The 25,851-nt window shown below is 40.9% G+C and overlaps 1 protein-coding gene across 1 annotated transcript in view; it reads left to right on the top strand.

Annotated features, from left to right (window-relative positions):
* Positions 1-25,851, top strand: part of LOC105928002 (partitioning defective 3 homolog) — a gene marked incomplete in the record, with an annotated part of 353,527 nt that overhangs the window by 219,265 nt on the left and 108,411 nt on the right. The window contains 1 exon segment of the mRNA XM_036125173.1: positions 19,537-19,656. Within this exon segment, the coding sequence (XP_035981066.1) occupies positions 19,537-19,656 (120 nt within the window).

Raw genomic sequence — 25,851 nt, 5'->3', positions numbered from 1 at the left:
CTAACATGTATGTTTAAAAACATTAGATTAGACCGAGTGACTAAAAACCTTAGTTTGAAGCTGCTCCCCTGCCTTTTCCTCCTTGTCTGTGCATCGCAGGGTCTGTGTTCACTCAGTGGTTTCAGCAGGGGACTATCCTGGCCAAGCACAACGGCGCTGCTGGACAGAAAGGCTGTATTTTCTTCCTGCTTCTAAATCTAAACAGTCTTTTGTCCATTCTTACTTTTCACTGGGTAGTTATCAATGGAACCATAGAGGGGTGTGAATTATAGAGAAATACAAATATAAGAATACGTAGATAATTGTGCTGATTGTTTGGTGCTCACACAACAGAAAACCAGATATTGTCCGTGAAAACAAAACGGAGAGAACATTGCATTGTTTTTTTCTGCATCTCTTTCTAAGATGTACCTTAAACGTTTCTCTAATGACCCCAACTCTTTTCTTACCAAACAAAGTAAATTAAATTACTCACTTCATGTCTGCATATATTGGTGTAAATACTGGGTGCTTGGATTACAGGAGGATTTCTCTTTTATGATTATTATTTTTTTGCACAAAAATAAAGAAAAACTTGTGGTGTTTTTCTTTATTTTTGCGCAAAAAAAAAATAAATCTTTACAATTCCAGGATCCAATATGATTAACCTAGTGGTGAGCGAGACAGATGGAGCAAAAGGATCTTGACTTATTTTACAGAAATGTTGTGATGTAACACTAAAAACAAAGAACAATTATTCATTATTACTTGTTTCTGCCAGATTATGTGACTTTTAACTGTTTCTCTCAGCATTAGCTTTGCAGCTTGGGTAAAATTGCATCCATGCTCACATCCTGTATGTAATTCTTATATATATATTTATGAAGATTAGATTTGTATGCATGGAATCTATTATGTACTCAAATCTTTCCTATTCAGTGCATCTTTTATTTTACTTTCACACGTCAGCACAGCAAAAAGGGAGACAGGAAAGTGAAGCCAGCGTAAATGCAAAGAAGGGTTGAGCAGGGAAATGGGTACCACGGAGAGGTGGGGGATGATAGGACGGCAGGAGAGAGGGAGCGTGTGCACTGGAGTGAACTGGGGCACCGAGGGAGAATGGGAACCAAGGATGAAAAGGAATGGGAGAGGTGGGGGGGGGATGAGAAAAGAGGGGAGCCTTTTTACAGTCGAGCCATCATGCCGCTGTCTGCCTGCAGGACGGCTGGGGGATCTGTGGCGGTTTTGTACGTCTTAATGCGGGCCGTTCGTGAGCAGTTACAAGGTTGGCGTAGATTTGCATGTCTGCTCGCGTGTGATGCCTGTTTGTGTGTGGAAAAATGAAAAGATTGCTCTAACAGGGTCTGGCATCAACTTCACCCTCTCTCCCCTGTGTATTCTCACCCACAGACAAACATGCACCCCCCAAACCCCCACCCTCCCCTCATACTACCCTCCCCACCAATCTGATAAGTGGCATGCCTCATGCGGAGCCATCAGCCGACACTGGAGCTTAGCGTGACAGTTGTGAGCCCCCTCCCCTTTCATCATCCTCCTACCCTGCATCACCCCGGGGGACCTCGTCTGCCTGCTCCTCCGCGCAAAATGCAGGCCCACTCAAGGCTGCGCAGAGACGCTGGAGGGCAGCGTGTCGTGTGGGAAGGAAAGCAGAGGAAGGATGCTCCCCATCCTTCAGCCCCTATTATTCTTACGCAGTGAAGGAGCACCTGAAGTGCTGGGGATTGGGCAGAGCAGGAGCTAAGTGTGTGTTTTTATGCATGCATGAGTGAGCCTAGAATATGGATAACATAGCAGGAAAAAGCGTGACTGGCTCATGCGTAGCATGTGAGGAGGTAGAGAGCATGCTCCTGCACAGCTGCACGGTTCTTTCTGCTCATGTGGTTGTTAAAAACCGATGATGGGGAAGCTTGGTTCATCGTTGCTATATTGAAATGACACCCCTATCCCTCTGGCTTTCTGCGCACACTCTTCCACAGCCGAACACAGAAGCCCCTCCGCTTTCCACCACGCACGCTCGCATGATCGCTTATTGTAATATTGGGCCACATTTGATTTGAAGACAGCAATTAGGCGCCTCAACATTAGAGCCATGACATCTGCTGAATGTAATCTGAGAGAAAATGATAATTGTTCTGCTCTTTTTTTTTTTTTTTCTTCCCGCCTCGCTTATCAGAACGTCTGGGCTGAGGTATTAAAGGCAGGCATGAGGCGCAGCATCAAGCTGGAGCCTCTGCATAGCGATGAGTGTCATGTGGAGTTATCTGAACAATCGGCTAATTATACAAAAAGTAATAAAACCCATTTGGAATGCGGATGGTGAAGCAAACAAAAACATTAACTCAGCCGATTGCTGCTGCTGCTGCATCTGACCTTTAACTCGTCAATGGATGAGATCCAAATAAACCGAAGAAATTAGCTTCCCTTTGTCTTGTATATCCTGCCACTCTTAAAATTATTTACACCCTTTTTCACTTTTTCCTCACAATACAACCGCAAACTTCAATATACTTAAGATGGATTTTAAAAGTTAGTCCAAAATATGTACTGTACAACAACAGGTGTCTCTCTCTCTCTCTCTCTCTCTCTCTCTCTCTCTCTCTCTCTCTCTCTCTCTCTCTCTCTCTCTCTCTCTCTCTCTCTCTCTCTCTCTCTCTCTCTATATATATATATATATATATATATATATATATATATATATATATGAAGTGTCGACTCGGATGGACGGCTCCGTAGTTTGAAAAACAGCGGTTACAGAACAAATACATGGCTCCTATGCGACTATAGTCCCCATATATATTCTTTTAAAATAGTGTGAGATGTACTTGTGCTCAGGTACAATTTACTGTGGTACCCCTATTATAAATGTAGTCCAATGGAATGCATTCAGACCCTATTCCGGACAGTCAAGTAGTTATAAAGAGGCCTTGAATGGGGCATGAGGGGGCACATTAGTAACAATAGATTCCCCCACTGAGAAGATTAGCGACTCAAAACAAGTCAGTTAAACAAGCAAACTCCAGAGTGCAGCAGCGGCTTTTGTCTGGTGTCAAATAATTGAATGTAGCCGTCAGATTGTTGGGTGGGCTAAACCAGTTAGGCATGGAGTGAATCTAAGTGATGGGATTAAAAGGAGGAGTTGGATGGGTGCGGGGTTTTGATCTAACCCACCATAAAAAATGGGGGGGGGGGGGGGGGGGGGGGTATGCTGTCCGGCTGGAATTTCTCTGCTTTTGGCCACTCAGTGCAAATATGATTGGGCAGCACTGAGCCTCCATTAGACAGCTCTGGAGTAATTAGGTTTGGGATGCTCATGCAGTTCTCCGAGTTAGACCTTGAAGCATGGCGAGTAGTGGGGTTGTGTGTGTGTGTGTGTGTGTGTGTGTGTGTGTGTGTGTGTGTGTGTGTGTGTGTGTGTGTGCGCGCGCGTGCAGGAACAGAGGTGGTACTGCGCGATGGAGTTAATTGAATCTGAAATCTTGTTGGCCTGAAATGAGATCCAGCGATGTCTCTTCTGCTGTGAGGGCTGCAAACATGACTGAATTCATAAAGTGTCTTATTAAAGAGCTCAAATTAAGTGTAGCAGTGGAACTCTTTCATAGTCTACCAGGCCCATAACTGCTTGTGATCCAGCCTCAGTGAAATGTCAACCCAAAGACTACCTCTTGTTGTTTCTCCCCGCCTCCGTTGCTCCCTTTTGTTCGTTTGGAGCTCGTCTCTCTTACTTTTTTCACTCCTTTTTCATTCCCGCTTCTGTCTCCTCTCCTTTCATTCGCCGTGATTTTAGAAGGAATGCATCCAGTGTTTCTTCTTCTTAATCTATTTGATATTTGCTTTCTAGACTTTGAGATGCTGATGTTCTTTCCCACTTTGGGCTGGAGCTCTTTGATCGATGCGGGGAAGGCGGCTCAACCTGAAACGTCTCTCCGAGGATAGGCAGGCCGATCTGAAATAATGAGAAAACATAAAAAAAAACACACACACGCACTGATCTGAGGAAGACACAATTCCATTTGGTGTCTCTAAAACAGAATGAGCGAAGCATTAATATTCCCTGTAATAAACCTATTATTAAGCCTCCTACGAAGCACAAACAATAAGCTGCATTAGAGATGCATAGCATGTTTGATATTGCAGAGACAAAGGTGAGAAATGCACATGGGGGAATCTATTTATTTTCTCCTATATGCTATGCAAATGAAGCGGGCTGCCTGCTACAGTAGAAGTCATTACTAGTCCACTCACCGATCTCCTTGGCTCAGAATGTAATGAAACAGAGGCCTCTGGCTGAAATGACCTTTCTCATTGGTGGAGCTACCTCATGTGCATACACGTTACCATACGAGGTAGACAGTTTGTAGGCGAGACAATCACCGGGAAGGCGAGGGGGAACAAAAGCTAAGAAAATTGCTTTTGAATTGCAAAGATAATATCAATCAACGTTGAATTACATTTCTGATTTCCATCAAAGGCAACCAATTAAAGCCAGGAACTGGATTCCTCTTGTTCGGTCGCCGCCTCAACATGTGTTCAGCATGTTAAGAGAAAATATCAGTGTTTTCTTTTTTTCTTCTCTCCAGTCTTCAAGGAGGATGCCAGGGAACGTGAGATCCCTCTTTCGTTAGATCAGAATTTCATTCCTCCCCGTGTTTGTCATGAAGGAATCTTAATTGGACTCTTGCTCCCATAGCATAGCATAACTCAAGAGCCTCCTCCCAGTGAAGGTTGGGAGTTTGGGGAGACGGCTGGAATACACAGCTGAGACTGATAAAACGGTGAGCAGCAGTAGATAAAGACCAGCGAGTGTCAGCCAGAGTTTATGATTAAGGCATGTTCAGACAACTGGTGAATGGGTTGTTTCCCGCTTCGTATAATAACCTTAGACATGTCACACATCTCTTGTGACTGACATACATCGCCTTGCAACATGAGTTATGCCCTTGAATTTTCCACATTTTTTCCGGGTACAACCACAGACACCGTAAACACACTGGACGGGTCAGGACAGGGTCGAACAGAGATAAGTTATAAAACAATCCTAACTTTGGGACATCTCGCTGACTCATCTAGCCAATTAAGGGCACACACGAGACATTTGGGACACGGTGGTCTGATCCCAAATGTCCAGACCACCGTGTCAAAATGTAACTTTCTGGCATGCATGCAAAACACATTTTACATTCCCCTAACCACACACCATATAGGACCAGATCCAGGAAGACAACCAGGTAGAGGGTGAAAAAGGCTTGAGCCTTGGGTGGATTTTACCATCAAGCAGTGAAACAGCTCTAACCGTGCAACTAGGCCTACAGCAGATACGTTCAGATCGGATACTGTAATGTAATGTGACAAAAGCCCAGTCAAAGTACAGCCTGAAGTTATATAGCAGCACTCATCTTTTTTATTATTAGTAATTTCTCTTGACTTTGCTATGTGCCGTCTAACACAAGATCCCAATAAAAGGCAAGTTTGTGTTTATAATGTCACGAAATGTGAAAGAGGACGACACAAAGCACTGGCGGTTTAGTGTCCCAGCTTAGAGGTGTGGGAAAGTTTATCATGCTTCATGTACCGACATCTTTGCTGTCCTCCTGTGTGATGAAGCAAGTATTCAGCCTTTATTCAAACATCTATGGCAGATTTTGCAACCGGCGGAAATTCCTTTCGGATTTAGTCATTTGTTTTCATTAACTTCATGTAGAAGTTCTGCGTGCATTCTTTTTAGCTAAATAAATCTCTCTTCTCAGAGGCATTTTTAAGAAGCCTAATTCAGCTTTAGAGGAGGAGGGTCCTGAGTTATTTATCTAACCGTCCATGTGATCCGCATTCACTATCTTAAAGATCCTCCGGACTCTTGCTTTTGCTCATCCCCTCCTTGTTCGCCATCGCTGTCACTCCCTCCCTCTTTTCTCTCCATCTATCCTCACACCCCGCCCATCCCCTCCTCTTTCACCGCTGCCCTGGAGATTCATCACGGCATTGACAGAGAGACCTCTCCCGTCTCCCTCGGAATGCTTGGAGGGATGTATATCACGGATCAGCAGCTCTGCTGTCTCCCTTCTCCAACGGTCTCACATGCAATGCTTGGTCTGATGTGCGTTCATGCCTGTGCTTGAGTCTGACTGTTATGAGACAGAGAACTGCCCCCCCCCCCCTCCTATTCCCTATCCTTTAGCAAAGCACATTGAAAATCAGGCATTTGAGTGGCACAAAGCACCTCTGTCTCTAGACTCATCAGGATTTGAATTCATTTGAAAACAACCACTGACGACAAGAATCAACTGAAGCAAACAGAGTTCTGAAGAGGAAATCTTGTAACATTATGTTAATTGAGTTCTGCTTTGTTGACATATCAATGGACGGATTGCGGTTGAGGTGAAAGCAGGTCTAATTGAATCACCAAGTCTACCAGCAACTATGTTTTTGCACAAGATTCTCCACCTTTGGGACAGCTTGCAAAGGGAGCTTCATTAACAGGTGGTCTTTCTTTCCGTCGTCTACCGCCGACGTCCGCATCATTAAAAGAGAGGAGCGCTCTCTGCTGCTGCCCGAGAGCTGAGTGCTTATGTTTGAGTCATGTGGCAGAAGGCTAGCCGAGGACACGGACAGCAGTGGTGATCAAAATGGCCCATTAGGAATGCAGTGCGCTCTTCCCTATCTAGGTCACAGCCTGAGCCACCTACTGTAGGGCTTCCACAGAGACCCCACCGTGCAGCCCACCTCCACCCTATCGCCACCCCGCCCCAGCACCCCGTCGTTGCTGTGCATGATTGGGCATTAGTTTAACACCAGGATGTGTATATTTTAGATAATATGAGCTCATATGTCTTTCTGGTTCCTGGGCAGGCGGTGCCTAACAAAAACGTTCGGTGGCCGTTCATGTTCGCCGTTCTCCTGGCTGTAATCTGAGGGAAACAAAGGATGGTTCAGAAATACCATAATTCACTTTACCTAGCAGGAATTTTAATTTTCCTTCCATTTATTCACACTTTATGACAACCACAGGTGTCAATGTACTTCATAGTGATTATGAGGGATAGACTAGCAAAAAGGTTTATCCCCCATGATCACAGGGTATTGTGAAGTAGAGCAATATTACACAAGCTTTATTGTATTTTTGCTGATACAAATCTTAAAAGTGTTTTAAAAAAAAACTCCCCCACCCAAAATTGATTCTTTTTAGAAACATATTTCTCTGCAATTACATCTACGAGTGTTTTGGGGCATGTCTCAGACTGACATTTTTGTCCGTTCCTTTTCTTGCCTCAGATTCTCCATTGAACCAAAACAACTTGAGTCCCTGTCTCAAGCCTTTTGCAGCTTTGTCTTACAGGATCGTCTTGTGTTTATCTCCCTCCATATTCTCATCAACTATACGTTGCCTTCCTTGCTGATGGAGGCAGCATGATGCTGCCACCTTCTTTCACCACGGAGATGGTTATACGCAGTGTTGCTTTCCTCACATGGAGTTTTATATTTCCTCACACTGTCTTCTATATTGCTAGTGAATAGCTCCAGGACTTATTCCAGCTTACCTCGTGCCTTTCTGTCATCAAGCCAAGATCTGTAGCGTGAATAACATAGTTGTCCTGTACTCAGTTTCTTCCGTATGAGATGGAGATCTTTATAGATGCTTCTATCCAAAGTTTGGGATATTGCTTTCCAACCTAACCCTGCTTTAAACATATCCACTATGTCACCCCTGCACTGTCTGATGTCTTATGTTTCCAGTCTTCATTTGGTGTTTTTCCCTAAAAACTCCTGAGCGGTTCTTAGATCAGCTGTAGTGAATATTGAGGTTAGGCTGTACGCACATGACTTCTCAGCAGGTGACTTCTGAAGCGCTCACGTAGAATTTTCCCCTGGGGTTCCGACATAATTTGTGGATGAATACAAATGCACGCCACACTTCACATTTGTATTTATAAAAACACATTAAAAATCATTTATTATCCCTCCACTACACAAGTACTCCCTGTGCTGTGTTAGTGTCTTCCCCTAAAATAAGTAATGTAACAAATGGTATAGAAAATCACACACACACACACACAAAACTTTGCGTGATCGCCGGGTGTTAATGGCTTGCCTAAATGTTTTATTGTGGATTGTCCTTCAGAAACACCTCCTCACTGTGCTCATATGCTCCAACAAATGGATTTATGAATGCATTCAGACTGTTTATTTGTGTTTTAATGAGAGGCTTTAATCAGGGGTGTCAGGGCTTTGGAACGTTCCTTCGAGCATCTAGAAAAACAGCCCTCCCCTCACGGCACCCGTCCGTACACACACACACACACACACACACAATGCTGTGATTTATGGCAAACATTACAGGCAATCATGTCGGGCTGGGCCGTGTCCTTAGTATTGCTCAGCCTGTTTGAAATATGAAAAAGCCAAGCCCCCCTTTGATACCAAGATTCATAAAGATACAAGCTAGCACAGAAAACAACCTGATACATATTCTTGTTTTCTTTAAGCATGAATAATTAGGTGAGCAAGTGAACGGATGGAGGGGGGGGGGGGGTGCTCTCTGGGTTTCACATGGTTAAACTTACATGCCGCAAAACTTTAGGTAGAGCTCCCCAGCAAACACGCTAATAAACTTGCACTCCTTCAGTTCAACAAGCCCTTTGATAGCGATAGCTGTTAGTTTAAAGGCAGAGAACATCCTCAGCTATTCGCTCTGATGTCATTTCAGCGCCTCAGATGTTGCTGCAGCTCTGTTTATCTCTTTTTTCGGTCTGGTTTCTGCGGCTAGAAGAAAAAAAAAAACCATCTTTCAATAACAGCGGATTAACCGGGTTGCTAGAATTTTCTCTCCCCCCCACCACACTCTTCTCAGCACATGTTGCCACAAATATGACTAAAGAAAGAAGCACTGCGGACATCCCTAGCCATGGGTTGCGGTACCACACAATAACAGCCCTGCGGCTCGATGTGACGGAGCGTTCTCCACACATAATTTGGTCCAGACCGTTTTGTCTTTATCTCATTTTCCTTCAGGGACGTTGGATGCGGGGGATAAGAAACGTTTGCGAAGCCATTGCTTGTCTTTTTGGCTGCCGACAACCTGACCACCGATGGAATGTAGTTGTTGATCAAGCCATTGGACTCGCTTGGAAGCATGAAATCAAAAACCGAACAACTCTGGAAGATTACTTCTAAAAGAGAAGCTTGGAGATAAAGGGGGGGAAAAAAAAGCAGATGGAAGCAGACCTGACAGAGGGGAACAGAAATAACATGAAGCACTGATAGACATGGTTGGGGGGGAAAAAAATAAAATATTCAAGGCAACAAACAATTTCATAGCAGTGAGGTACAGCAGCAACAGCCATGCACTTGCCAGAAAAATCTTCATTTCTATGTAAACAGCTTTGTAGGAGCAGGGATGTTTGTGTAGAAATGGCACATTTGAATACAATAATTTGGGTTGACACACAATGCACACACCTGAAAATGGTTTCTTTTTCAATATACCTTCGAGGGTGAAAGACCGCATGCGACGTTTCTAAAACTGAGCAACACCCAACATTACGGTCTCATTTCTGCTCAGCTGGGAAACCTAAGAGGCGTAGAAGTTTGTGGCGAGAATCGTTTTCCCTTCGATTCGCCCGTGCCGTCGCCCCCTTGCTGGGAATCGGTCTGATGTCATGAATAAATGCATGTCATGCCGCCACGGTGCATAACACGCCGCTTTCCCACCCAGGACGAACCATTTCGATTCTCAACCTCATTTTCCTTCCCCCATTGTTTTCGCTCCTCTGCTGAATGGCCTCAGATGGACTTCCCTCCAGAGCCGGAGCCAATCGGGAAGGCCTGCCTCCTGCTTCTCCAGAAATCGTCTGGTTGACTTTGCTCACACCCTCGGCCAAAACAGGGGGGCTGCCAAGGGTTTAAATCCCTAAAGTCTCAAATGTTGAATTCTTATCTAGCCAAAGGACTGGCTTTCTTTTTCTTAAAGGCCCTCTTTTATGTTGGCCTCTGTATTCCAAGCATTACAAGATAAATCTCAGATTGAAGTAGATTTTCTCGTGATATGTCCAATTCCTCCCTATATGTCCAATTTCCCTCTCTCTCTCTCTCTCTCTCTCTCTCTGTCTCTCTCTCTCTCTCTGTGTCTCTGTCTCTCTCTCTCTGAAAAGAGGCCTGCAAAACCTGAAAAACTCCCACCAACCATGGATAATGAATTTCACAGGGAAGAGGATAATTTACAGGTCCATGCATTAAGGCTACTTCCTGTTTTTACCTGAAGTCGCAGGTCCAGGAAAGCAAATAGTTGCAACATTAGATCAAGGACATTCTATGATATCAAATGTCCTAATGACTGATGTTACCTAAAGCTGGCTCACTGTATACAACTCGGAGCAATATAAAGATTTCTTTGCATCGCTATTTGACTGTAGTGTTTAATTCAGCACTGTTGTTTTGACACATGGCAGCTAATAGGACAGATTAATCCGCCATCTTTTCTAATAGGCAGCGGGGTAACTATGATCCATCATGAGAGTCCTGTGGTGTGATGACCTTGAGAAAGAAAATACTGTGGTTTCATAGTATTTACGCAGTTTAATATAAATATGTGTTTCAAATAAAGGGCTTTGTATTTGTTGAATGCAAGGGAAAAATGTAGAGGCAACTTTATCGACAGCTGGAGAAAAAGTCTGGTCACCCTGGTTACACCAGTGTTTTGTTGCCATCTTGTTATAAACACTTTAAGCTATAAGAATGGTGAGACTATTGTTTAAAACGTGTCTCACCTGGATTTTGAACCTCGACTTCCCGTGCCTGCTTATAACTATGCATCCATCTCATGTCATGACATGATAAAGTTTGCTATGGTCTTAAAACCAGATTCAGAAGGATCCTTCACAAGACAGAGACCAGATGAACAAGAGCATGAGTTAAACAGTGTTTTTTTTTTTCCTTTCCACATTTAGATCCAAGGTTTGAGTGGTCACAAGCTGTATTTTAAGGGATCTGTAGTCAGTATATAAGATTTTAGTTCTGGTTTAAATAGACCATTCAGTGCTGTGCTTGTCTAATTCCATGGTCCTACTCTTAAACTGGGTTTTAAAGCGTCTCTGTCCTGTGTAAAAATATCTACTTCAGGTTTTATTTAAGATTTGTTTTAGACTGTTCAACAAATCTCACATGAGGGACTGAGACTAGATTGATAGTGAGCTAGTGTATGAGATACATACCACATTAATTCCATTCAAATTAGGAAAAAGTCGAAAAACAAATCAAGATGAGTTAATTGTTAAATGAATTTGGGTGTACTGTGATGTACAGCCATTGAGATTGAGGCATTTTGCACATCACTTTAGATTTAGTATTCTAGTATAAATCATAATTTGAATTCCAGCAAATTATGATCTTGAGCATTATTCTAAATCCTGACGCTGGAGAGGACAGTTTGGACTGTCGTCCTAATTGGAACTAAAGTTGAATATTCAGTCTAAGCATTTTACATCATGCAGTAGAGATGATCAAATGCAGTCCAGACTGGTCCAAAAGTGAGGAAACTGCCCTGCAGTTCAGCCATTAGTCCATTGGTCTGAGGCAAATGGACAGCATTGTTAACAGCTAACAGTCAGCCAGTCACATTATGCTCAGTGTTTACCAATTGTTTGCATGTTTTCTGTCTCTCTGTTACCATTACTGTGTTCTACCGAAGTCCCAAAACGCTGCCAGATAAGCGTTTAGGAGTGGTGGAGGTTGCTGCGGTGCTTAAAACTCACCAGGGCAACAACCAAACTACTTCTTTTTCTACTTCCCAAATGGGAGTGCTAAACAGCGTCAGAACTAAAGTACCCAGCATCACATGCGGGGCTCATATTAGGAGCTGAAAGCCATACGCTGACAGCAACTGGAGGGTGCTTTGTAAAATTCACTTCGCTGAGAGAAATACTGCTGGAATATTGCAAAGTCTTGTGGCGTTAGGCCTCGTTATAACCCAAGTGAAAAGGGCAGATTTAAATATGGCGATCTATAGACGATGTGTTGCCCAACATCGATGTTATTCAGAACTAATATCCTATTTTCTTTCCTGACATGGCAGACGTTTAAGAAGTTTAGATTTTTTCACTTCTGTTTTTTGTGCGCCTGTCTTAACTTTGTGGCGTCCGTCAGCCTCCCATTAGCATACAGATAGTATCTCTTTGTTTTTCTCTTTGAGAAAATACAGTTTTAATGGCTCTTTACAGCAGATAAAATCTGAAGGTGGGAGCATAGTTATTTATTTTCCTCTTGAGTGCCACCAGCACACTTTCAGGGGAAGGGTGCTCAAACAGCACGTCAGACCTCTGTGAGGGACTTTGCCATGGGAGATATAGATTAAGTTTCAGGTTGGCCGAGCAGAAACTGTAATGATTCTCACTGTCTGCCCTTGAAATTACCTTCTCATCGCTTACTCATACTGATACACACAGTCACGTTTTTTTTTCTTCTTTTTTTTTCTCCTCTCTAACTCACCCGGTTCCAGTCGCAAATTTGAATAATGGCAAATGCTTTAACGCTTGGAGTGAGTGCATCATTTCAGGTTAAACCTGGTGGTCTTTTACATCCTTTCATACCCTGTCAAATCCCGCTCATTTAGGGGTAGAAATAGGCTGCGGCTCCTGCTTTTGTTTCTCCCTAACTCAGCGAGTAACTCTGAACTACCCTCAAAACTCCCCACAGAAGATGTCAAAACAGATTAGCTTCTCTAAAATCCACTCCCCAGATTAAATGATTGTACAAATCAAACTGGCTTTGAGGCTTTGCATAATTTATGTTTTTTCTCCCTCTTTAGAAATTCGGTCTTTGAGTTTTTACTTCTCTGTTGTGTTTGAGCCTTGACAGACTATTAGTCCATAAATCAATGAGGATGATATATGAGACTTCCAGTGCCACTGGTATAAACCGTTCTGTTTTCTGTGATATTATTGCCATGTATCATCCGTGTTGGGTAAATTACACATTCACTAACTTTTTCTCATATGAGCTGAGTGTAGCATTCAGTTCATCAGTAACATGACAAGCGCAGAGTATTTAAAAACCTTTTATTAGACAAAATATTGGCTGGAATATTCCCAGACACTTGAATTTAATACGATGTTTGATCATGATTTGTCTCCTACACTGCAAAAAGGGAAGTAAAAGTAAGTTAGATTTTCTTGAGCTGAGTGTATTTCTCCTTGATATGAGCAGGTAAACAAAATTATCTGCCAATGGAATGATTATTTTGACCCTTAAAATAAGATGAATAGCTATACTGCACTTACAATAAGATGATGGAGATGGGTTATTCCTGTTTTAAGTCCAAAAATCGTATTCCATTGGCAGATGATTTAAGCTTGCCTGCTCAAATCAAGGACAAATACACTCAATAATATAATTACTTACTTTTTGTTCCCTTTTTGCAGTGTAATACATACAGTGCCAGACAGACGTTCAAACAATCAGCCATCAATCTCATATTGATTTTGGACTGTTGATAATCAGAATTGTAGTTTTGTTTCTCATTTAAAATGCTAATAAAAAGAGAAAAAAAAAACTTTAACTAGAATTTAAAATGAAAGTTTGGTGAACATTGAACATCATGGCTTCTATTAACGTACAAATGATAAAAATGATACGTTATTGTTGCAAATACATATATACATGCATACACTCTCACTAATATTTGGTTAAAATGGCTTCAGCAAACTCCACCTGAACCGCACACCTTTAGTAAACGTCATCAAGCTAATTTTGTTTGCATACTTGACCCAGCTTTTCAGTACAATAGATTCAAAGTTGCGGTCATTTCAAAACCGAAATGAAACCAGTCAAGCACAGTAGGGGGAGCATAATGCTGCGGGGGTGTTGTGCCAACAGCTGTTTAGATACATTGGAAAGAGTATGCAACATAGACAGAGGACTTGGTCCTGACTCTTTAACTTCACGTCACATTGACAGCTAAGGGGATGAAACCTAAACACATTTGGGAAATGGTCACAAACACACATCCAACATGGCTTTGGAATGGCTGAAACAGCTAACATGAAGCTTGTGGAAGGCCCTGGCCTCAGTGATGAGTCTATACCATATGCTTTTTGTAATCAACAGCTGATTTGATATATTTTGGTTCTCCTCTTTATTGGGCTTGTATTTTAGGTGACTTGAGGAAAGAAGTTATTTGTCGTTTCACAAACCGCAACATTCGCCATAGAGCTGCGTTTCTCGTCCAAAACATATTAACCAGAAGGCCTTAGATACAGGTTTTTGGTCTATGTGTATATCTAGTTGAGAAAATTATAAATATTAAGCAAACTGTAGGTGAAGTCTTGAATGTTCATTGTTTCACAATCATTCATTCTGACAAGCCTCAGAATACCAAAGTTGTTTCCTAAATTAGGTTTTTATTTTCCCTTTCCTTGTCCTGCACTGTTCCCCTTTGATGACACTATGAATATGGGGGTCACCTTTCATATGGAGCTGATGCATGCCCAAGGTCTTGGCCAGCTTAATCTGTCAAGATGTTTCACAATAAAGACATCCCTCTATTAACATCAATCCAGAAAAGTTTCTCTTCCCACAAGGTTCTCTTGTGCCTTAAGAGGCAGATACAAAGACATGAGAAAGGCACATTTTCCCCAGGAAGTTAATAAACATCCTTTAAGCAGAATAAAATAAGTTGTTACTTCCACTAATAACAGAGGGTACAGGTACTATTATAGTGGTGTTCCCTACCTTATAACTGAGTGTTGTACCCTAGTAGAGCCAACAAATGAATCTGACAACATGTGAATCGATGACCTGTTCTATAGGAGAGAACACAATGTTTTCTCTTTCTGTGCCATGGGGTAGTTATCCCTTCATGACAAATTAAAAACGCTGGAATTCCAATCAGGCTTCTTCCAAAACTATTTGCAGCATCCATGTTGCCGTGGTGTAAAGTAGGACAAAGAGATGACAAACAGTCATTAGGGAAGCAGCCTTCCATTCCATGAATATATCTGCTTCCATCTCCTAAAAGTCAAACCTTGTCTGATGTAATTTTTCGACTTTCAGAGAAAGTTTTCAAACTGTCAAGAAAGGCTGTGCTATGAGCAGTGTAAAAATAAACATGGAGCAATGCACCACAGGGTTTGGAGACTGCACAACCTAATGCTTTCACAGACTAAAATTGAGCGGAACTTAAATAAAAGCCCACGTGAAACATCATAATCAATGTCTGTACATAAAATACCCCGAGTTGCATTGTGTAAAAAGAAACTCTCAGTAAAACCCAGATCTCAGTCAGTGATTAGTGATCAGATTTTGACCAATCTGTATAATCTGACCCAATCTGTATAATATGATTGAACTTGACTTTGTAAAGTGCCTTGAGATGACATGTTTCATGATTTGGCGCTATATAAATAAAATTGAATTGAATTGAATTGAATTGAATTGATTACATTTATTGGATTTGTTGCCACTTGTGGCCACCTGCCCTCATGTCTGCACACATTCCTGCTACTCTTTTGTCTTCAAAGTTGCCAAATACATTCAGGAAATTGCCTCATTTCCCCAAACATGTATCCTTTTAAATGCTTAGATAGAAGAGTTTTCTCATTCAAAAGGAGCATGTCACCATGTTGGTGTGAATTTAACCCAGGTCAGTGAAAATATGATTCCTGTTATTTGGATGCAATCTGTCTATCAATTAAAATATCCCTGAAGATGCTTTTTACTGACCAACACCGAGCAGTGGATCATATCACACTAGTTTTAGCTAAACACATCAACTCCCTGTATGTAAAAGGATGTTTTCTTAAAAGAAAATGCTATAAACCATCTGCAAGGAACTAGATGATAAAGGGCTTAAATACATCTCAGAGTTAATTATCAGAATGGAACCAGTTAGATCCCTGAGCTCACCAGAGATATGCTCACTCTGTGTTTTTAGGACTAGAACTATGCTCCTCAGCTCTCAAACCAACTTGCTGAAAACCTGAGATGTGGCTCCTTTAAAATGTAGGACCGATAGCTTTAATGTTTGCTGCAGCAAAATGTCCAAGAACGCTTTATCAGGTGACTTTTACCATGTTTTTTAAATTGTATTTCATTACTTAATTCTTTGACCTGTTCCAATAGACCACATGTTGTTGGTTGAAATTAGCTTGCATCAATAAAAAAAATCAATTAAATTAACGCGTTAACTTTGTTAGACCATAACGGCAACGATTTTTAATGCGTGTTAATCGCGCGTCAAAACACACACACCATTCCTTATGTTTTTTTTTTACTCGCAGAGCTTTTGCGTAGTTCCAAGAATGCAAGAGACTGTAGCAAAACAGACCCGTGCTTACTGTTGCCAAATCCACTTATTTTATGCAACATTGAGCTTCTGTTTTCTAAAGCCGCTTGTAAATTTCATGATTCGCGGGTTGTGTTTTTTGTGCTTGTTTTTGAAAGTGAAGTCGCTTATTTGGGCTCTAAAATCATAAATAAGTGACGATAAACAGGAGACCTGCTTGCGCTATAGACACTTCAAGCATAACCAGCTGAAATATCCCTCCGCCTCATTATGCACTGGAGCGCATCCTCCTCTAGAAAAACATAGGAGCCGACGGTAGTAAAGGCACAGGGAGCAACTTTGCCCGTATTTTCTGCAGTTTACGGCTGCAATAACCGGTGATAACTGCTGAAAGTAGATTATGCGGTGCAGATCACCATTTTAAGCAGACATTGGTTCTGAAGATGAGTTTTTACACGCTGATAACATTGCAGAATCTCAACCAATAAACCCTACTTAATGCTTATTAAATTGTCTCTGTATTTGAAAAACTATCCTGAATCACATTACCAGATGAAGTACCCTGGAATTTCAGTGTCAGCACATAAAGCTGTGCTAACCAGTTCACTTTCAAGGCTATTGAGCTCCTGTCCAGTTGGAAGCAATGTTTAAGACTCTGGAATGACCTGCAATTTTAAAACCTTTTTCCAGGCTTTAAAAATATTATTTATGAATGTGGATATAAACAGAATGCAAAAATATACAAAGACATTATTGTTGTTGGTTTGAAAGCTCAGGATTAGATGTGTGTGAGAGAGTGAACAAATGAACAATAAAACGTATGACTTTATTTAAATGTAAAATGTATTAATTTATATGTAAATGCTTAATACCATTTCTATCTTTGTTTAGGAGGCAAAAAAATAGTTCGGCATGAAATATTTATTTATTTACACATTTGTTTACACATTGTGTGAACATCAGGCCATTATGATTTGTGATTTAGCCATTATAGGCCAGAGTTTATATTTTATGGCACCAGCGTGTTTTCATTCGAATTCTGAAACGTGGTTGAAAAAAAAAAAAAAAAAAAAAAAAAAAAAAAAAATATATATATATATATATATATATATATATATATATATATATATATATATATATATATATATATATATATATATATGTATGTTTTGTAAAAGCATGTCTTTTACTAGTGTCATTTATTGCAAAATTGCATATTAAAATGTCCAAATAGGCTTTTACACAAATAAAAATATAGAATATGCGATTAATTTGTGATTACTCTTGCAATAAGTATTGAAATTATGAGACTAATCGTGTTTAAAAATTTTAATCGTTTCACTGCCCTAATTAAAATAATAATGATACGACAGAAGACACATTTCCTTGCCGGACACATGCACAACGCACATCTCAGAAAGCCATTGCACCGCTGCGTGGACAACAGAGGGCTGTGTGCCTCCTGCTACGCCTTGCCCCGTCAGAAACTCAGGGAAGTATTTGGTTACTTCCATATTTGTGTCATATCGTCGTACATTATATCGAAAACCCATGCACTTACTGCATGGGTTAAAATACACAACATGTTAAAAAGAGTTGCATAGTGGTGAAATAAAGCCTTTTGGTGGGCCAGTGAACATTTAAGTGATTCAGACAAGCCTTTGGAGAATGTATTGTGGTGAGATAAGACCAAGTTTGAGATCTTTAGCGATACCTCAGTCCTCTGTGTTTGGAAGAAGAAGATTAAAGAACACCATCGACACACATGGAAGCATAGTTTGGGCCCTTTAGTCTGCTGGACTGGACGACTTTACCACATGTGTCATATAATTAATGGATGAGAACCTTCTTCATTTACCTAGAGCACTGAAGATAAGTCATGGATGGGTCCTCCAGTATGATAACGACACAAAACATATCACCTAGGCAACAAAGAAGTATAAATTGCACATAAACTTATAGAGTGGCCTCGCCGGCCTATAGACATCAGTCCTGCAGACAATCTGTGGAGGGAGCTGAGGCTGTGCAAATTATAGCCGACAATCCATAAAAGGTCAAATAATATTCTGTCTATCTCCATTAAACCAAAACCACCAAAATAATTTTTCAAGCGAACAAAGTTAGATAATTGGTAGGTGAGTAAACAATTATTTCCCCTGCTGTAAATGTAGTCTACGGTCTTTTCTGTATTTAACGTGGCATATTTTCTAATTTCCCCTCATCGGGTCTTCTATCATTCAAACCACTGAGAACCAAAAATTGCCAACCAGACAGATGATTAATATCCTTCACTTTGCCTCTTCCTCCCTTCTCCATCAAACTGTCACAAATCCCCGCCATTAAAATGGAAAAGTTTGCAGCACTCTGAAAACTTGTAGGTGCTTGTGATAAGCCGGTTTCCTTCTCCTACATTTTGCCTGGATGCAGGTATTTTGTTCTCTCTGCTTGAATCTACTTCATGAGTTGTCACAGCTGCCATCACCGCAAGGAAACGGCAAAGCTCAAGAAGGAAACATTCAGCATCTCCTTTCTTTAGAAAAAAAAAAAAGACTTTTACCTATTTTGACTATTTATTCCTAAGTGTACACCGATAAGGCACGCTTTCTAACCAAATGGGGAGCAGGGTGGAAGGGAAAACACTGTTTGGATGTATTTTCATATGACTTGACGCAGTCTGATTCTATTTATATTGAACAGGCACATTGTTATTTCAGTATTGAATTGGTGCCCTGCGAGATTGTCTTCACAATACAAACACAGCCTGCACACTTTGACAGTGTGACACTTTAATTTTCAACAAAGTCTTTCACCTGAATTACCCTGATAAAGTGAAAGAGATTACCTTCATAAATGTATTTCTACTATATTGGAAAACTCTGCGTCCCGTCCTCCTTCCTCCGTCTTCCAGGTATGCGCTGCAGAGCACTTTTTGCTAAGGCGAGCCGCCACAGAGAGACGGTTTCTTTCCTCAGGCGTGTCTCTGTGATGAACACCACACGGCCTGATCAGTCCGCCGCACTTCTATGGGACAAACTGATCTCACAGGCACCATCGCAATTAAATAATGATATATGCACATATTGCTTCTTCAGCTTTTATTTTATTTCCTCTAATGATTATATTGTTATATTCAATGGATTACCAGCATGAGCGCATGAAACCAAAGTCAGTTTGTTTTCCTTGTGCAAACAATGTTGCAAATTAAGTACATTTTTATTCTGTTTCTTCTTCCCAGCCCAAAGTAATGTTGGCTTTTTTTTTTTTTTTAGATTTGGAAAGAACAGGAGGGACGAGGACAGGGTGGAAAGAAAGAGCTCAAGAAGATCTAAAGTTGAAGAACCACAAGGATATAACCATGAGACTGTCCAAACGAACCAGGAACAGGAAAGGTAAGCACCAATACTTAACTTGCTATCAGCTAAAAAGATTAAGTGATAATTGAAAAAAAAAAAAGATTAATACATTATGTCTGTTTAGAAAATTTGCAAAAAAAAAGTTTTGTTCAAACCAATAGCAGTCTAGGCATTACTAATCCTCCGTTTCTTGGGAGAAATGATATTGATGACTTCCTAGTAGGTGTAGAGTAAACAAATGGACCCATTATATCATGTAAACTCCAGATTCGGTGCAATAATCTTTACTTGAAAGCTGCACGTTCAAAGTAAGAGCAGCGCGGAGTTTAATCAGTGAGGTCATTCTTTCTGTCAAACAGCAGATGTAAAACTCCTGGTCCGTATGTAGGGATTAAAGCAGCACCGTGCTTGTTGCATCGCAGTCTTTTTCAGATCCGGACCATGCAGCATGTCAATCCGGAACCTTTCCCTGATGTGGGGAAACAAAACACATGATTTAAACACATAGAAACGTGGAACGTCTCACAGTTTGGTAATTTATGCATGTGATATACCAAAACTCCAAAGATCCAAGTGGCATGTAAGTGGGCCCTTATGCCAACGTTCACAGTCAGAGAACAGTAACAGAGATCATGCCTTGTCTGCTGCGACCTCTCAGCCTGTCTCAGAGGCAGCAGGTTTTTAAGGAACTTTTCTTGAACATTGAAGTCCCAGTAAATTTGGGTTATTTTTCTATTCTTATTTTTTTAAATCATTTAAATTTTTTATTTTAATTTTTTGGAGATTTTTCACAGCTCTAGTGGCTCGGTTTTTACCACAGTAGGCTGACAGGAAGGGGGGTAGAAGAGGGGGAGAGAAATGCGGCAAAGGAACAGGAGGTCAGAGTCAAACCCGGGTCACTACCTGCTACACCACCAGCGGACCCCAAATCATTTCAACTTTAATAGACTGTTGGTCCATTAAAAATAAAAACAAGGCAAACTATTTAAAAAAACATTATAAATTACACAAATACCAATGCCTCCACAGGTCTCACTGATACCGTGGCCCACTGCACTTGGGACTTGTGAGGGACACCAGTACCACCTTCTCAGACTGGTTTAGTTGGCTGATAAAACCATACATCAAAGTTCATAGCGCCACATTTAAGGTGTTCACTCTGGTATTTGTAAGCCGTTCTGTTGCACTAGTCCATCTTGGTTTCCTCAGAAGTACTTGCAAGGTGTACTGTCATTATAGGCCACCTGCAGCCTTCGCATACTGGCTGTCTTATATTTTGACCAAAGGTGAGCCATGCACACAGGAGACACTGATGTAAGCCAAGCCATCAACAAGAAGCTCCTGCAAAGTTCTATCATTGGAAACAAGAGGTGGAAGAAATTTGCCATATGCCATTTACTTAGTCAGCGTCTACAGACAGTCTGTCTGAAAACAGTCTGAATTCTAACCTAGAGCCACGGTACTTGGGCCTTTTTATCCTATATTAGACATAATAGATGAGCTATTTTTCTTTATTTATTTTTTTCAGTTTGAGTACAAGAAAATATTTATAAAATTCACGTTACCTTATGCAGAAGAAGAAATGTCCTAACGAGGGTTTTTAACAATAACCCAAGGGTTTGGCCAGTACAGCCTGCTGACCTTAATCAAGTAGAAATCTTTTGAGTTCACATAAAAGTGCTATTTCTGTGAGAAAACCCAGAAATGCAGAGGAATTATAGAATTTGGGTAGAAATACCTGTTCACAAGTGCCAGAAGTTGGTTGAATCCATGAAAAACACATGAAAAACAGATGTGAAGCAGTTCTTAGAAACCATCAGTGGTGCTCAGCTGCCATCCTCATCAAAATTGCAGGAAGAAAGTACAGACACAGAAAACACAAATAACAAAATTAAAAGTAGCATCTGTTCTCTCATAAAATGTGTCTGACTTTAAATTTTTCAACATTCCCATTCCATTTTTGGGTTTATTTGAGGTTCTTTCTTAGGTGTAAGTCAAAATTCATGTTTTTCAGTGTTGAGGGGCACCGGCCAGACGAGTGTGTATAAACGCTTTTAAACTTTTGGCTCCCATGTGACTTCATGCTGGGAATGGCTTCAGAGGCCAATCAGTGCTTTTTCTGCCGTTCTCTGTCCAATCAGAATAATTCAGCATACCTGTCAATCAAAGTCACACCCCTGGTAGCTAAATTGTGTAGACGCAAATGTCACTCAAGCATACAAATGCAAATGTAGGAGTCAGACGACAACAATGACAAGACAGAACAATAATGGCAGCAGCAAAAGAAAAATCATAATTTATTTACAGAAAAATTATTTCACAAGCTTTCCTCTGAAGGAAAAACAGAGGATGAAGGGATTTAGACCAGACCGAGTAGCCAGACCGTGGAAAGATTTATGTTTAAGTCCAGTTTATCGTCGTGTTGGAATTGCCGGCCCAAAAAAATATATTGTAATAATTTTTAGTTTAACTCACTTTATATCTTATATAGTTATTAATTTATACACAGCTGTACATTCTTAAACTGTAAGATTGGACATGTATTTCGTGAAATGTTTCTTTCCATTTTGGCTGCACGTTGTTTAGATCCGCTCTGGATTCTAGTTGCGAGTTCTTGATGTCAGTCCTAAGGCCCTGTGCATTTAGTCTGATTGCATGGTGCTCATTATAGCAGCGAAATCAATGCAACTCAGCGTCTGTCCTATTGTGTTGCTACTGAAGGCTGTCAATTTCTACAGAATACTCCGTATATCCTGTTTTGCGTCTTTTGGCATTGGAGGACATCGGGGTGTCCACAAGAGTCAGGCATTGCAGCGGTGTTGCTGCCTGCAGCTCATGCCTCACAGACGAGCCCCGTTTAATTCTCTTCCAATGAGAAAGACAATATTGGTAGCGGAATGAATGAAAAGACAGCTTGCCTTCCTTCGTTGTTCTCCACCAGCCAAATGAACTCAGTAATCAAACTGCCGTCGGTAATGACAGCTAATTGAATAGAAACAATAGAGCTTGATAGCGCAGCCTTTTACAGTGAGGGAAGAGAAGGATGGATGGCTGTTGAAAACATGAGAGAGAGAGAGAGAGAGAGAGAGAGAGAGAGAGAGAGAGAGAGAGAGAGAGAGAGAGAGAGAGAGAGAGAGAGAGAGAGAGAGAGAGAGAGAGAGAGACTAAACTGTCACAAAGGCTTTCCTACTGAATGGAACATCTGGAGGTTTTGCTCACATAGCCCCTTCCTTCGTGGCATTGAACTGTGATTCGCAGTGAAGGTCCTATCCATTCAGGCTATGAACCTCCCTGACTGCGGGCCTAACACGTTTCTTTCAGTCTCCTCTGGAAACCAGCAGGTCTGTTTTTCCATCCAGACCCATCTCCTTTAGAGCAGCTCCCAAACGGCAGAATCAATACAAAAACACAGCGGGCATGAGATATGTTCAGTGCCTCAGAGAAGTATTCATGCGTATTGGACATCACATTTTTTTTTTTCACATTTTGTTGTGTTGTAGCCTCAAACCCTCAATGTATTTATGGGGGATTATATGCGATAGAACAAGACAAAGTAGCTCATGATTGTAAAGTAGGAGTAAAGTTATGGTTTTGAAACACCGTTTATAAAGAAAAGTCTGAAACGTCTGCATTTACTTTTCATCCCACTATGCTCTGATTGATTGGCAAAGTTAAAGCTATAGTTGGTAATCCTGTTCAGAAACACTTTTTGTTATACTGGGTAAAATCGCCCTTCCATCCTGGCAGTTGTCATAATACATCATGTATTCTGAAAGGCCTGTAGAAACTGATCAATCCATGCCTTTCACACCAAAGGGCAGGGAGGAAAAGAGCAGGTAAGACGTTCTTGTGCATGCGCTGTTATCAAAATACACGGCAATCCTGAATCCAAGATTAGTTAGGTCTTTGTAGCAGGGGTGACCAAAGTGAGGCTTGTGGGCCATAGGAGGCGCTAAGAAGGATTTTGTGTGGCTGCTGACCTTGATTCACGAATGGTCAAATGTAGGCTACAAAATTGCTTTACATGACTTATCCTCAAAAACAGACCTTGGAATATCCTTTTATTAAAAATACCTAATTACAGGTGTTGTTTCCAAAGAAATAGCGACATATAACTCATTGTAGTTGCTCAGGACAGACCTCTCTTTTTTGAATAATTAACAAAAGACAACTAATATTAGTACATTTTGTATTTTTATGTTAAACAAGCTGTTTATTTTTAGGCATTGCACAGTTAGTTTATCCATGAGCAGATCCAAATAAAATAATGTACAAACCATTTAAATTACGTTTTTTAAGGTTTTGCCGTGTACTATGGACTTGCCGTTCTTGGCCTTTGTGGCACAAAGCTTTGATACAACTATCCAAAGATTAAATATTCACCAGGAGCAGGACACTGACAACACATTTAAAGCCAGAGCTACAAAAAAAGGCTTTAGATAAAAGCTTATTTGTGTGTTAGAAGGGCTCAGTTAAAGTCTAGGCCTAAATTGCAAACTAGGGCTGGGCAATATAGTCTAAAATCATCATGCAAGACTTAGCCAATGTACAATAAAACTAACCAACCCCCCCGCCCCCTTCTTGAAATTAATGATTACAGACATTCCTTCTAATCTGATTGACCGTAAGCTATTTTGCAAAAATGAATAGCCAACTATTTCAGTCTCTAGATGTGCAAAGCTAGTGAAAGCACACCCTAAAGGTGTTTCTGCTGTAAATGCAACAAAAGTTGGTAATGCAAAATATTAATGCAACAATACTGAAATCAAATGTTTGCCACACATTTCAGATTGTCAATATAAGAACACCTTATGATCAGATATAATTCTGCCTCCTTTCCAAAACGATCCTCTACCTTGAGTTGGTCTGTTGCATAATTGTCCAGTAAAGTACCCTGAAGCTCATGGCTATGATATGACAAAATGTTCAAAAGCAATCAATATTATATAAGGCACCAAATACACACTGTGTACATCATGTCCTTCTCCATTTTCTCAGTGCCGTCGCACATTCCTGCTGCTTTGTCTGGGACAGATTCTCATTCCCGTCTTGTTTGTGTCTGCCCCGCTTGTCTGAGCTCCCACCATGTTTCCTATACAGGAACTCAAGCTTATTCTTTCTCTTTGTACCTCTTCCCAAATCCTATCTCTCGGCCCACTTAGGAATGTGCCTCAGTTAAAGGAACGAGAGTCCTCAGGGAAATTGTGATTTGTAATAGTAGACCAATGTGCCATCATGCCGACATTCACAGCATTAAGGTTCAGGAGCCCGACAGTACAGACATCCATTATTTCCTGTGTTATTTGGTGACACTGCTGTTTTACACTCCTATGGTGATTAATTCCATAGCCATAGCTGTCCACCAAAACTAATCTGAGCTGATTGATTATTTTGCTGACATAGAGACTGGACATCTCTGAGTGCCTTTCAGAAATTATTGAACTGATCAATTCAGGCTTATAAAGCTGCTTTTTGAGCCCGTAGCTGCACCCAAAGTGTCTGCTCAGCTGACATTTGTGATCATTAATTCGAGCAGACAGTTTTGACAAGTGCTTTAAGTGATTAAAAATAGGAGTCAGTGAAGAGGTGAGGTAGATTATTTCATAAAAGGTTCCCTGCTATAAAGGAGCTATGATCTTATATTTAATGCTCTGACCCTAATATGATTCTTGTAAATTATGGTTTGGCCTGTGATCCTCACAGACGCAATCCATTTATTTTAGGTTAAAGATGATCCAAATTGATATCCATCCAGAGTCACGTGGGCTCTAAATGATGGAGATGAGAGTACATAAAACTTTGACATCATTACTGGAGCAAAGGGTAATGCATCAACGCCACAATGAGTGGTTATAAGCAGTATATTCTCCATTAAAATCTGGCTGTTTTTTTTTTCTTCTTCTACAAAGCACCTGTGCTTCGTCGTTTCCTTTCTCATCACAGAAGCATATTAACCTGCAGGGGGGCAAAATATAAAAACCGCTGGTGGTAATAACAACTCAATTTGGGTTATTTTTCTAACCCAGCCCTAAGTCCAATGTGACCTGATCTGTTAGGCTTTGGCCCGGGGTGGATAGTGAGAAGTTTGACCCAAAGTGTGTTAAAGTGTGTCTAACGTCTAAAGTGCCCAGCAATGGTTTAAAAAGATGACATGGGTTGCTAAACAACTATTATTTGAGTTAAAAGGGATTATGTAGCCATTCATATCCTATATTTTCTAAATCCTTGTAG

The sequence above is a fragment of the Fundulus heteroclitus genome, chromosome 21 (assembly GCF_011125445.2).
Source record: "Fundulus heteroclitus isolate FHET01 chromosome 21, MU-UCD_Fhet_4.1, whole genome shotgun sequence".
Classification (NCBI taxonomy): Eukaryota; Metazoa; Chordata; class Actinopteri; order Cyprinodontiformes; family Fundulidae; genus Fundulus; species Fundulus heteroclitus.
This window is presented reverse-complemented; position numbering and strand designations above follow the sequence as displayed.